General features: G+C 38.1%; 1 protein-coding gene across 10 annotated transcripts in view; it reads left to right on the top strand.

The window, feature by feature from the left end:
- Positions 1 to 12,555, top strand: part of rbfox1 (RNA binding fox-1 homolog 1) — a 200,720-nt gene that overhangs the window by 162,828 nt on the left and 25,337 nt on the right. For 9 of the 10 annotated variants that reach the window (XM_079456771.1, XM_079456777.1, XM_079456776.1 and 6 more), the window contains 3 exons: positions 2,804 to 3,046; positions 10,692 to 10,835; positions 11,786 to 11,839. In XM_079456771.1, the coding sequence (XP_079312897.1) occupies positions 2,804 to 3,046; positions 10,692 to 10,835; positions 11,786 to 11,839 (441 nt within the window). The remainder of the gene's footprint in view (positions 1 to 2,803; positions 3,047 to 10,691; positions 10,836 to 11,785; positions 11,840 to 12,555) is intronic. The other variant, XM_079456770.1, reaches the window with a different exon arrangement.

Here is a 12,555-nt window from a genome sequence, read left to right as displayed (position 1 = left end):
ATTTACAGAGGAGCAAGTTGCCCCTTCCCTTCTGGTTGTCTTCTCTCGTTCGACGTAATGATGGAAAGAGATGTGGATGCTCTCCATGGGTTTTTCCTCAGAGTTTGGACGTAGGAGGTGTTTCTGTGTTGCGTGGCATTATGGTCAGAGGTGGAGTGAGGTGTTTTTAACAGGCCTGAGGATTCTGGAATATCTGCCATGGGTACTCCTGGTTTGATAGGTGGAAGGCAGGGGTGTGTGTGAGACTATAAGTGTTTTCTCTTGTGGGAAAAGGAATCACAAAAGAGATCTATTTCATATCTTATGCGTTTTACGTGGGGATCAATGAAATGAAAAGGAGAGGAAATGGAAACTTAGCAAGGTGTCAAAAATGTAAAAAAATGAATTCAGTTTTTCTATTAAATACATAAAAAAATATATAGACTACATATTTTTATCCCTTTTTTAAATTATTATTTGAAAGTGATCGGAATAATTTTTTAACATTGCAATTCTGTTACAATTTGTTATATCTCAATAAACCAAAAATACATAATAGAGAGGCTCAGAGATGATGTATTTTTGTGGGCAAAACCCGGAAGCGAGTTAGTATTTTAGGACTTCCAGTTCCATCGCTCCAAAGTCTATGGGTTTTTTTGGTAAATCTCCCGAAATAAGGTCTGTGGTAAACAAAACTTCTAAATATTTTCATGTTTTACTTTATGACATAAAACACACAAATTTTAACCCGCTTGTAATTTTTTAAAGCCTTATTTTGTCTTAAAAACAGTGGTTGCTGTTTACTGACCAGTTGACCTATGGCTAGGACGTTAGACGTCATATAAAGCTCACCAATAATGCAACTTGGCACAAATCGCTTAAAACGTAGATGGGGATTCATTCACGAGTAATTACTTACCAGGGAACACATTTTGAATAAAGTTTGAAGTTGTCGGAGACTTGGTGGTGTTGACATTGATATCAAACAACCTTAAGTGTAGTCTGTTGATAGCGTCGTGTTAGCTTGTAAGTTCTGCCGATTGCACTTTGGCTTCAAAAGTAACAAATGTGGTGTTCATTTGTAAAGATTATCTTGATAGACAGAACGTGCAAACATCATAAACCTTTGTCAATCACAGAGCTTGCGTTCTTACAAAAGTCTATGGGAAAAATGGCTAGGCTTTCGGGAACAAACTCGGCGCTTACTTTTGGGTTAGCCTACTAATATACGTCATCTCTAAGGTACTGGATACACACTCCTTATGATGTTTTATTTCTCATTGAAAAGCTTGACTCAAAAATACACTTATAACGTTTTAAATCTGTCTAAATTTCTTTATTCTGATGAACACAGAAACAGATATTTTGATGAATGCTTGTAACCAAACAGTTCTCGGCCACCCTTGACAACTATAGTGAGGCACGATTCTGTGGCACTTTTGACTACCATTTTAATATTTTAAATGTTAAGAATAGTTTGTCCCTTAAAGTGTTTTTCTTGCTTTAAGTGTTTTGCTGCTTAGATTTTTCTCAAGAAAACTCCATGTGTTTAATTTCAGATTAAAGGTTGCCTCATACAGTACTCAGTATTTCCTAGATACCATTATTATTTTCCAAGTCAACGACTTAAATATGATCATTTCACATCAAATCAGACCAAACTTTCCAATACCACATTTTAAACTCTAGTCTTTCTCATGAGTTTAATTTTCATGAAACTTCTCCATAATCTCTGCTGCCGTACGGCACGTGACCCGAGCCTGTTGTGTGTGTTTACATTCGGCTAATCTGTCATCGTTTATTGATAGCGAGCGCTAATTTAGCCGCCTTTTTCGCTCTCCCGGGCGCAGCATGCAAAGTGGAGGTTTAGCGTTGATTTGATGCGTGCCCTCAGCGTGGTGTTAGCAGGGTGGAGAGACATCTTTACGCATAAGTGGATAATCTGGGTTCTGGGAGGTGGATGAATTGGTGCTGATCAAATAAGAAAGCTCTTCTTGAGATAAAGGTCTGATGTGTGTTGTGTACGGAATGCATTTGTCCGTGGGTGTGCTTGTTCACTTGTTGTTGGTCCGGTGCATGCTAACGCTGTAATTTAATTGGCCCAGCTGTTTTAGTGAACTTGTGTCTAAAGCTGAGCTTTTACTTCGCTAATGGCCTTAACACAGGGCACGGCTGATGCACAATCTTGTTTGTCTTTAGTCCAGTTGTTGTCAAACTCTCTCAGGTGGTTGACCTGCTAACACCACAAATGTGGGAAAGCCACCGACTACTAGGTATTGTACAAATTATCCTTCAATCACATTCAATCTTTAAATAGCCTTATTTTTACTTACAGTACATCTGCTAAGGCAGATTTTCACTTCACAACTATTGTGGCCAAAAGAAGATATCAAGTGGATTTTCTTTATGACTAAAGAAATAATATCCCTCAAATTAATCTTTAAATTAGTTTTTGTGTGTTTTTGGCCAATAAATCACATATGTATGAGGGGATGCAGAGAAAGTTTGTAACAAATGTGGCTCTTGGGGAAAAACCTCAAGTGGGTGTTAAAGTGTTTATGATATTATCACACGTGTTCACACAATATCGATAATCACGTTTTTAATATTACGATTATTGTCATTACCATTCTAATTTGACACCCCTGACCTCTACCAGACTGCTGCTTTAAACTCACAAATAAGACTAAATGTTTACACAATCAATTGAGTTCATTGTTATTTTGTTGAAAATGGGTATATATCCAAAAACGTCATCATAAAGACGTCTGCGTAAAACGCGTACAGTAGCACTAACGTATCGCTTTTTCTCTCTCTTTTTCAGGGTAATCAGGACGCCCCAGCACCCCCAGAAACCATGGCCCAGCCTTACCCATCGGCACAGTTCGCACCCCCTCAAAATGGTATTCCTGCTGAGTACACGGCGTCCCACTCCCACCCAACTCCAGACTACACGGGCCAGACCCCCGTGGCAGAGCACACGCTGAACATGTATCCCCCTGCGCAGACGCACACTGAGCCCAGCGGGCCAGACACCAGCGTACAGGCAGTATCCGGCACAGCCACAGTAAGCTCACCTTTCTATCTCTGTCGCTCTGTCTCTGACTCTACTTGATGACATTGCTTGTCACGGTTCAGGTTTTTTGGATTGTGTGGTGGATTGAGGTGCCCTGCGTGATCTGCCCTCCAGAGACATCAGCGCTACAGCCCGCCTTAATATTTCATACATTTTAGGGCATCTCCATGAATAATTGAGCATTTTTGTGTTATTTCACCAGCTCAGAGTACAAAATGTTCTCTTGCTGATTTGAAGTTGGTGTGGTTGGTTGGTTGGTCTGTTACGGTCTCGAAACGGTGGGATGCGGTGTAATTCTGCATAGCAACAGAGGCTACTGTAGAATGAGCTTTATTAAATGGATAGTTCACCCAAAAACTCACCTTCATGCCTATCCATACCTGTATGATGTTATTTTTACTGTGGAACAAAACAGTTTTTTATCAGAGCTATTATTTTTATACAGAGTAACATTTATGGTGACTTTGTTTGTCACACTAGAAAAAATTAAAACAATAAAAGTACCGTAAAAGTAGTCCTTTCGACTCACACTCTATATTAAGAGTCTTTTAAAGCCATGACAGGTTTGTATAAGGAACAGAGCGAATTTAAAGTTATGATTTTCTGATATTCCTTAGCTGAATCTCACGTCCACCAAGTTAACAATGGATGCCAAACAAATCGTGTGATACATTTTGATCTGTCAATCACGCAAAGCTTTTGTATGGCTTCATAAAACAGCCTATAAATCGATGACACTTACACTCTGTGTGTTTTATTTTTGGGAGTTTAACAGATGGTGACCACTGTGTAAAAAATGACAGGTTTTACGTTTGACTCTTTCAAAAACTCTTTGAAAGTGCAAAGAGCTAAAATGATTCATTTTTAAGAGACGAGGTCCCCTGATGCTTGACAGTAAGACAGTTTTCTCAACAGATATAAATTGTTTCACTGGTTTTATTTTGAGGGAAAATGTGAGTTTTCGTGCACACATCGGTTAGATTTTCTCTGCCTGTTCTACCTTACTGTTCACATTTCTTTTTTAGTGCCAAAGCAAAAGGGAACAAAACCACATCTGGAAAAGCCATTATTTTCCCCCCTGCTTCTCTATGACTCCCTCTCTCCCTTTTCTGTATCTCTTCCCCTCACTTTCCGAACGAGTGTTACGGAGAGAATGCAAAACTTTACAGACGTCCAAAGCTATGATCTCATCTGGCTGGTGCTGTTTTTAGATCCAAGTCATTCCTCACAAGTGATCCTTCATCTGCAAACAAAAGAGGCCTACACTCTGATACTTCCCCCGTTCGGATCTTTTCTTTGTTTGTTTGTGTGGGTGATAACCAATCGGCTCCCACAGCGAGGTATTTCACAGTAATAGATGCCTCTCGTTGCTGTTTTGATTTAGTGCGCTGAATTCCTTCCTTGTTCTCTGTGGTCACTGTCCGCCTTGTTGCCGAGTCAAAAAAATTATGTAAACTTTGTTCAGCTTTTATAATTCAGATTTATCTATTTTCTCTGACACAGCTTTTATTTTAAGTAGATATTATTCCAAATTCAAGTAATGTAAGCATGTTTTTATGCTGTTTTTTACTAAATCAGAACAGGAGAGAATTCAATTGTATTTATTTTTATTTATATGCAGTTCATTTTAAATCAATATGAAAATATGAAATATGAAAAAATATGAAATATTTTATCATGCAATTTATGTTTCCATTTAATACATAGATGAATATTTAAAGTCTGAAAAAAATGTGAGTGATGTGACAAATGTATTGTGTCAGATTTGTTCGATTCATTTTTAAAAACAAACAGCATGAAAAACATTTTGAAATGTTTTTAACTATCTCATACTGATTGCAAAACTAGTCTTTCTGCAGTCTTTTGGAAACTTAATGGCCAAATAAAAACACATTAAAACACTGCTTTATTCATAACGTTGCTCAAAATTACATATTGCTGGCAAAATCGCTGCAACTATCCAATGCATCACCCTGACATACTCTGCATGTGTGCGAGCTCATCTCCTCTCTGACACTGTTTGACTAATCTGTGTAGATGTCAGCACAGTGTGTCGGCTCGCCGCTCTAACTCTTGTCTCGCTTCATTGGCCCTCTTCCCCCCATGAGATCCCAAGAGAGATGATTCTGGCATACCCATCCTCATCTAGGGAGCTCGGCCTATCTTTCCTTAAGGGACGACTCAAGATGGCGCACGTGGTACAGGCCGTATGCCTCGCACACCCACACCGAGCGGCCCCTCACGACTTCTTTGGTGCAGCTCTAGGGGTCTAGAGATGGTTCTTAACTCAGGGATGATAGTAGAGGTTGACTCAGGCATCTGCCGTGTTTCATCCTAGTAATGTTGCTATGCTGAAAATAGCACGTATTAAAATCGGCATCATGGGTGAGGTACGTTTATCTGATTGCTGAGCTGTCACGAGGAGCTGTTGTTTTTTTGAGTACCTGTGAGCCGTTGTGCAGTTACGTGTAGGAATGTTTTAGCAAAATTGGCTCACAACCCTCTGTGCTCTGTGGCTCCTGAGCAAACCAATTTGTTTGTCTTCCACATTTGCTTGATTTTTATTTTTCTCCTCGTGCAGAGTCAATAATGCGGTAAAATATGTGTCTGTTATAATAAACGACTATTAATGAATGTTTTGGTAGCGAAAAGATTAACTGGAAGCCTTTTTTGTATTTGTTGTTGTTTTTAGTCCTTTGCCAGTGAGAAGAATGCAGTACAGATGGCACGCTATGTAAACTGTCAGGCGTATGTATGCTATATACACACACAGAGACGCACACACAAGCTGTATTTTTACCTGGCATGGAGCCTGGAATTGTTTGGGAAAGGAACGAGAAATATTCCTCTACTTTTAGCTAGGTTAAGTATGTTGCTGGGTCCGTGGTCCTGGCACCGTTCCGAGTTTTTTCGGAACGCAATATCAAATGTTGAAAATGTAAATGTAGTAGGCTAGCGCACCTTCCTTTGTGCTCATTTCATACGCATAATTAAACAAAAAGTCCCCGATGGATCAATGGTGGGTGATGCAATTATTCCACATTCCCCCGCACTGAAAAAATCCTCGGAAAGGAAAATATTTCACTGACACTTTATGCTTCGAGTCCTCACAGTGCTTTGTGAGGTTATCTTTCTCTGTCCAGTTCTGCCATATGTGTGTCTGTGTGGGCTCTTACACTCCAGCGGCTGTGCGAGCGTGTGTTTTTGTGTGTGTGTATGCTCAGAGTACACACCAACAGCCCTGTCGCTGTTTGCCGTTTAGCACTCAGTGTGAGATCAATGAATGGTAAACACTCACAACTCCGTGAGTCCCCAATCAGTAATTGAGGAGGTCTCTCAGGCTGATCTGCTGTCCTTCCTCACCTTCCGTCCTTATCTCTCTATCTTCCCTTCACCTTTCTCCCTACAGGGAGGAACACAATCTCTCGATCCCTTTTCTTTCCAACACTCTTTATCTCTTTTAAGAAACGGCCTCCGGGACTCTTTTTTTGTGGTTGCCTTTGGAATTGATCACGGTTCGTTCCGATTAGAGGTATCGTATCGTGTAGGGCTGTGCCATTAATCGTAAAGACAATTACATCTCTGATGAGAGCTTCTGTGATCCACTAATGGTGAAGAGAGACGATTACAGCTTTCCATTTAGGTTAATGCCATGAAAATACAGCATCAAAATCGAATCGCAGACCAATGTCCAATAACCATTGAGGTGTTAAAAGAAATCTGGAGGATTATCAGTAATGACAGCTAATGCGTGAGCTATAAGTAGTCTAATGCATGATTTATGTTTCACACAATTTCAATTGGAGTTATTTGTTTTTTTTATAAATGTATTAATCCATGTTATTTTATTGTCAAACGCATGGGGTTTCAAACTTTTGTCACCCTTTGACCTATATTATTTTCTTGAAGTGCCCCAAGAGGTTTTAGGGAAATATTTCAATGATTTAATAATACATTTGCATGTTTCATTTTAAAAACATGTTTTATATTTCTCTCTTTTAAAATAGTATTTTACCTAACTATTGTTATTATTAAACATGTACAAAATGTTGCACATGAACTACAAGTGAGAACAAGTTGTATATGCACTAGTAGACATACAGTATACCAACAAACCAATTTCCACCAGGGGTTAACAAACTCATTTGGGAAACCCTGGTCAATTAATCGTGATTAATCGCATCCAGAATAAAAGGTTTGTGTTTACATAATATAATGTATGTCTGTGCATTTTACATACACATTTTGTATTTATAAACACATACTGTACATACATGTATATATGTAAGACAAATATAAAAATGTGTAAGTGTTACTTAAGTGTTTTTAATATATACATGCAAATATTTTCTTAATATATACATGTATGTGGATGTGTTTATAAATACAAAATAAATATGCACAGGCAGATTTTATTACGTAAACAAATATTTTTATTCTGGACACTATTAATTCTTTAACAGCCTAAATGGATTATAACGGCAGTGTTTGGGGAACTTTGCACAGAACAAGTCAGCGAGGTCACACAAGGATCAGAAAAAAAAACTGGCAACTTGTATTGTTTACAATTACATGGGATGATCAAAACATCACACAAATGTTAGTAGTATTTGGACGTAACGTCTATTAATTTCTATTTCGAATCATGATTGTGGAATCATTTTGTTATATAACTGTGCAGCCTCTCTGTTGTGCATCACACATTTTCAGTGTGCTGAATTATAAAAGCAGACGAGATCTCCGGGTAAAAGCTGTGTGTCTGCGGGAGCCACGGTTGATGGCATAAATTTCAGCGTGCACTGTATGGAGTGCTTCCAAGTGGGGGGGAAGTGATTCGAGTGTAAAATGTGTCTCACTCCTCGCAGAAAGTTTCGAGTTCTCCGGCAGCCCAGAGGGACACCAGCGGACCCTATTTTAGTCCAACAGATTTATTCCCCTCCCCTGTCTCATCCCATCACCCCGCGATCAGTCACCGTGGCCCGGTTCCCCACGGCAACTAGACAGGGCGAATCGATTAATTGATTTCGGAATCAATTAATTGAGCCATTAAGGCAGCCATATGCACAGAGCATGAAATGAGATCTTTAAGATGGCACATATGGTCACCGACAGCATCGCGCCTCGACTTAAAGATCGGCTGCATTCCTTCCCATTCTTTTATTGAAAGAGCAGTAAATGGCAAAAACATATTTCCAATTATAACACCCCAGTTGTCTCTTCTGCAGGGACCTCTTGCCTCACGACGCCATTAAACCGATCCTCCCGCAATAGGGAAAGTGCAATTTTGTTAAAGCAATAAAGACGGCACACATCTTGTCAGTTTTACATTGGATGGTTTACTATGCTGCTTTAGCATTTTATCTTCCGCTCCTCTTTGTTCTTTGCCTTGAGGAGTGGGTGTTCTCTTGTTTATGACTTGTAATAACACAAGACAGATTTTTTTCCCTTCCACTTCTGAGCCTTTCATGTATTGAAAAACTACTATTTTTCAAACGCTGTCTCGTGTTTTTTTTTTCGTTTTTTTTTTGTTTTGTTTTTTAAACCTCATTTCAGTCGGGTGTATCGTGCCGCCTGTACAAACATTATGATGACACATTATTCATATTTACAGTCCCAGCAGGCCATTCTTTATTTTTATTTAAGCTTTGCTTTTGAATCTTTCTGTTGCTGTTTTTGTCACAGTCGCCCTGAGCAATGCCCGATTTAAATAACAATGCCACACACACACTTTTCGTCCATTGCCGGTAATTCCAGTGAAGCCTGCTTTAACAGTCCTCAGCATCTGTAATGTCAGAGAGATGGTGGTTACACTGGGACTCACTCATTCCTTTGTTCCAGACAATATGATTTCCAGCGTGGTTGAAGCATGACAGGACAGCTGCAGTGAGCAGAAAGTTAAAAAAATATCTCTGGGCATAACTGTAGGCTCCATTTTTTGAAACGCCACGAATAGTTTCAATTCTAAGAGCTTTTTTAAATGTATAAATATAAATAAATATATAAATTTGCTGAATTGTGTTACTGTTACACTGTTAACTTTAAAGTTGTCAATAATTAAAATGATCAAAAGGTCCTATGCACATTATTCGAAATGTCACTTTTGGAAACAAAGCTCAAATATCTACGGTCCAACCACTTTGGTTTAAAATTTCTTAAAATTAAGATTTTAAGTATTAATGTGGATTAACTCAAAATCATCAGTTATAAAATTGAGGCCATCGGGAATACCCATAAGCCATTGCACTTGAATAATTTAATTATGTACTTTTGGTCAGAGCCTTGAAACTAAAGAGGACATTAAAAAGTTAAGAATTAACATTGATGTTATCTGTAGCCTTGTTAAAGAAACTTCTGTCATCATTTACTCACCTTCTTGTCATTTCAAACCTGTATAACCTAAAGCTATCCGAAAAATGGCGATACCCGTTGACTTTGATCACTGACATTGGTTTTTGTATCCATACCATAGAAGTGAATGGGTACCGCCATTGTTCGATTGCCAACATTCTTTAAAATATCTTCTTTGTATTCTGCAGAAGAAGTAAGCCATTTGTTATATTGTGTTGTAATTTGATTCTTTATCATTTTGAAATAATTCAACTTTAATAATTTTACTTTTCAACATTACCTACGTAGTTTAATTTAGTCTGTAAGAAGATTACATTAGCATAGGTGAATTTTATGACACAATTTCTTTACTTGAGCCAAATAAGTAAGTTTTCTTAATTAAATCATCAGTTTTCATTCTTTTTAAGTAAGGTCAACTTTAGACTTTAGATTAAATGCAAATAAATGCACTAGTGCTAACACATTCACTGACATACGCACATCCTCACTGAAGAAAAATAGAAAGCAGAGCCTCCCTCTGTGATACTCTCTCTAGCTAAGTCATACAAATACAGCGGGCCATAAATAGCCACACACACACACACACACACTTAGAGCCGGTGCTTCTTCTCACTAGGCAGAAGTCCAGACCAAGAGGCACATAGGCACATGGTGCTGCCAGCAGTCATGCGTGCCCAGAGAAAGATAGAGAAAGCATGATATAGTGAGGCAACCATGTCACATTTCAGCCACAGCTCCTTCAAAAGGCCACCACCCACAGCTCCAACCCCCATACACGGTGAGATACGAACCACGCCTCCAAACGTGCACTTGCGTGCATGTGCACGCAACATATGTTTTTCATATCTTCCTGAGAAACAGAGGACAGAACAGGTGGTGAACGTTTTTACTGGCAATATTGTTAAAACAATGTAGGTTTGGCCACCCGGGAACACCTGGAGGTTTAGGCACACAAAAGTTGAGTGTGCAGCAATGATGGACCCATCAATGGTTCATTTCATGGTTTTATGCATTAGTGATTTATGTTTCTTGCAAAACAATGGCTACTTTTGAATGGTTGTTAATATAAAAAGAATATTTTGGGTTTCAGGTGGTGTAGTTACAGCAAGGTAACTGAACCAGCCAAACCCTGGTCACTTGGTTTTCCTCAATGAAGTCTTGAGACTGTTTGTTTGTTTGTTTGTTTGTTTGTTTGTTTTGTTGAGTTGTTTGGTTGGCTCAACAAATTTTGTTGGTCTCACTAACTGACGCTCTTATCTTTCCTGTCCTCTCTTTTTCTCTTCCCCAGCAGACAGACGATTCAGCACAGACAGACAGCCAACAGCAAACACAGACATCCGAAAACACAGAAAACAAAACGCAGCCCAAGAGGCTCCACGTCTCCAACATCCCCTTCAGATTCAGGGATCCAGACCTCAGGCAAATGTTTGGCGTAAGTACTTGCACACTCTCTGTGTCTTTATTACCCAGCATGCAGCGGAGAGTATGATTGCCAGCACAGTAGCTGAGGCATGTGCTAAAGTGCTGTCCAATACAGTTTGTTTTATGGTATTTGAAGTTTAGGTTTGATCTGTAATGTGGCTGCAGTTTTGTTTAAATAGTGCAATACACACAGTTATTTAAGGTTCCCAAAAAAGCTTTGTACACAATAAAATCTGATTTTTAGAGCATTTGGTCCGTTTATGTTTTAGGTCATCTGTATACCGATGTAGAGTATGTTTGTCTGTCTAGAATGAAAATGTCCCTCCCATTAAATTATAGACCTTCTGTAACCAAAATCATCAGTCATGGTAATGTCATAACTAAAGTCTATTGGCTATTTTAAAGGGTTTAATCTGTCAGTAAAATACAGAGGTCCAAAGTAATTTCTAACATTTGAGAATTTATGTATTTTGTATTTAAATATATTATTAAATATGTATTGAGTTTGTTTTCAATATTGCATAGTTGTGATTGGAGTGTAAGCTAAAGCTGATCTCTGAGGAGGCCCAGCAAAAATGTATACACAACCCATGCACAAAAGTCACAATATTACCACAAGAAATGATCAACAAATACAGATAACAGATAATATTATAGTTTGCTTATTAAAGTTTTTCCATGTTTTTTGTATAATTGAATAAAACACATGCGCTGTAGTTTTCCTTTTTGCCCAATAATTGCATCCAATGAATTTATAAACATTTTATTGTTCTGTCCATTTTGCATGCACCTCATAATCTGATGGTTATTAAAAACAAAAATTGTACAAATATTCCCCCAGACATCACTTTTGGCCACTGCTGTACATCGACACAAAATAACATCTCAAATTATATTTTACATGTAACTTCATTTTCAAAGGACAACAAAATCTGATCTGTGCGTCTGTTCTATTTTCAGCAATTTGGAAAAATCTTAGATGTTGAAATCATATTTAATGAGCGAGGATCAAAGGTACGTGTGTGACTTATTTCCTTTGCATGCTCTTATTTTTAACTGAAGAAAATCCAGTGAGTGTTAAATGAACAGTAATCTTAATGAAAAGAATCAGATTAAATAAAGATGTCAGTCATGTATTACAGTATCTTGGAATGAGTGCTCGTAGTCATGTTAACGTATGCAAGACAATCTTATATCAGCTGCTGTGTTAGAGTTATCAGTACCTTGTTCAATGAAGTGTATGGAAATGTGTTTTGCACTGCTCAGTGTTTTGTTATGGTGTCAAGTGAAGAACGTTCTCTACTGAGCTCCGTAATTGACAGTGTTATTCAGTTTGCTGACACTTAGCATCATTCCTGTGCACAAACAGTTTTCTTTTATTGAAATATGAATTATGTTCTTCTGTTGCAGCTGGGGGAGATAATGGTGCATTTTAACAAGTTGTGTAGTTCCCAATCCTTTATCATTTGTCTTATGAGTTGTTTATTTTTCCTTTTCTTTTAAATGATCTTATTTTTATAGCACACAATGTTAAATCACATCCTTTATGTTATTCCACTTTTTCCGATAGATTTCGTTTCTTCTGTTAAGACTTGTTAAAGGTATATCTTTTTTGTTCAAATTGATTTATTTTGTCCCTTTGTTTAATTTCGTTCTGTGTGAGTTTACTTTCTTAGACGGGATGTTTCATCTCCTAAGAGGTTCGAAAAAAGAACCCGTAAATGAGCGTT

This window comes from Barbatula barbatula, assembly GCF_947034865.1.
Source record: "Barbatula barbatula genome assembly, chromosome: 5".
NCBI classification, from domain to species: Eukaryota; Metazoa; Chordata; class Actinopteri; order Cypriniformes; family Nemacheilidae; genus Barbatula; species Barbatula barbatula.
This window is presented reverse-complemented; position numbering and strand designations above follow the sequence as displayed.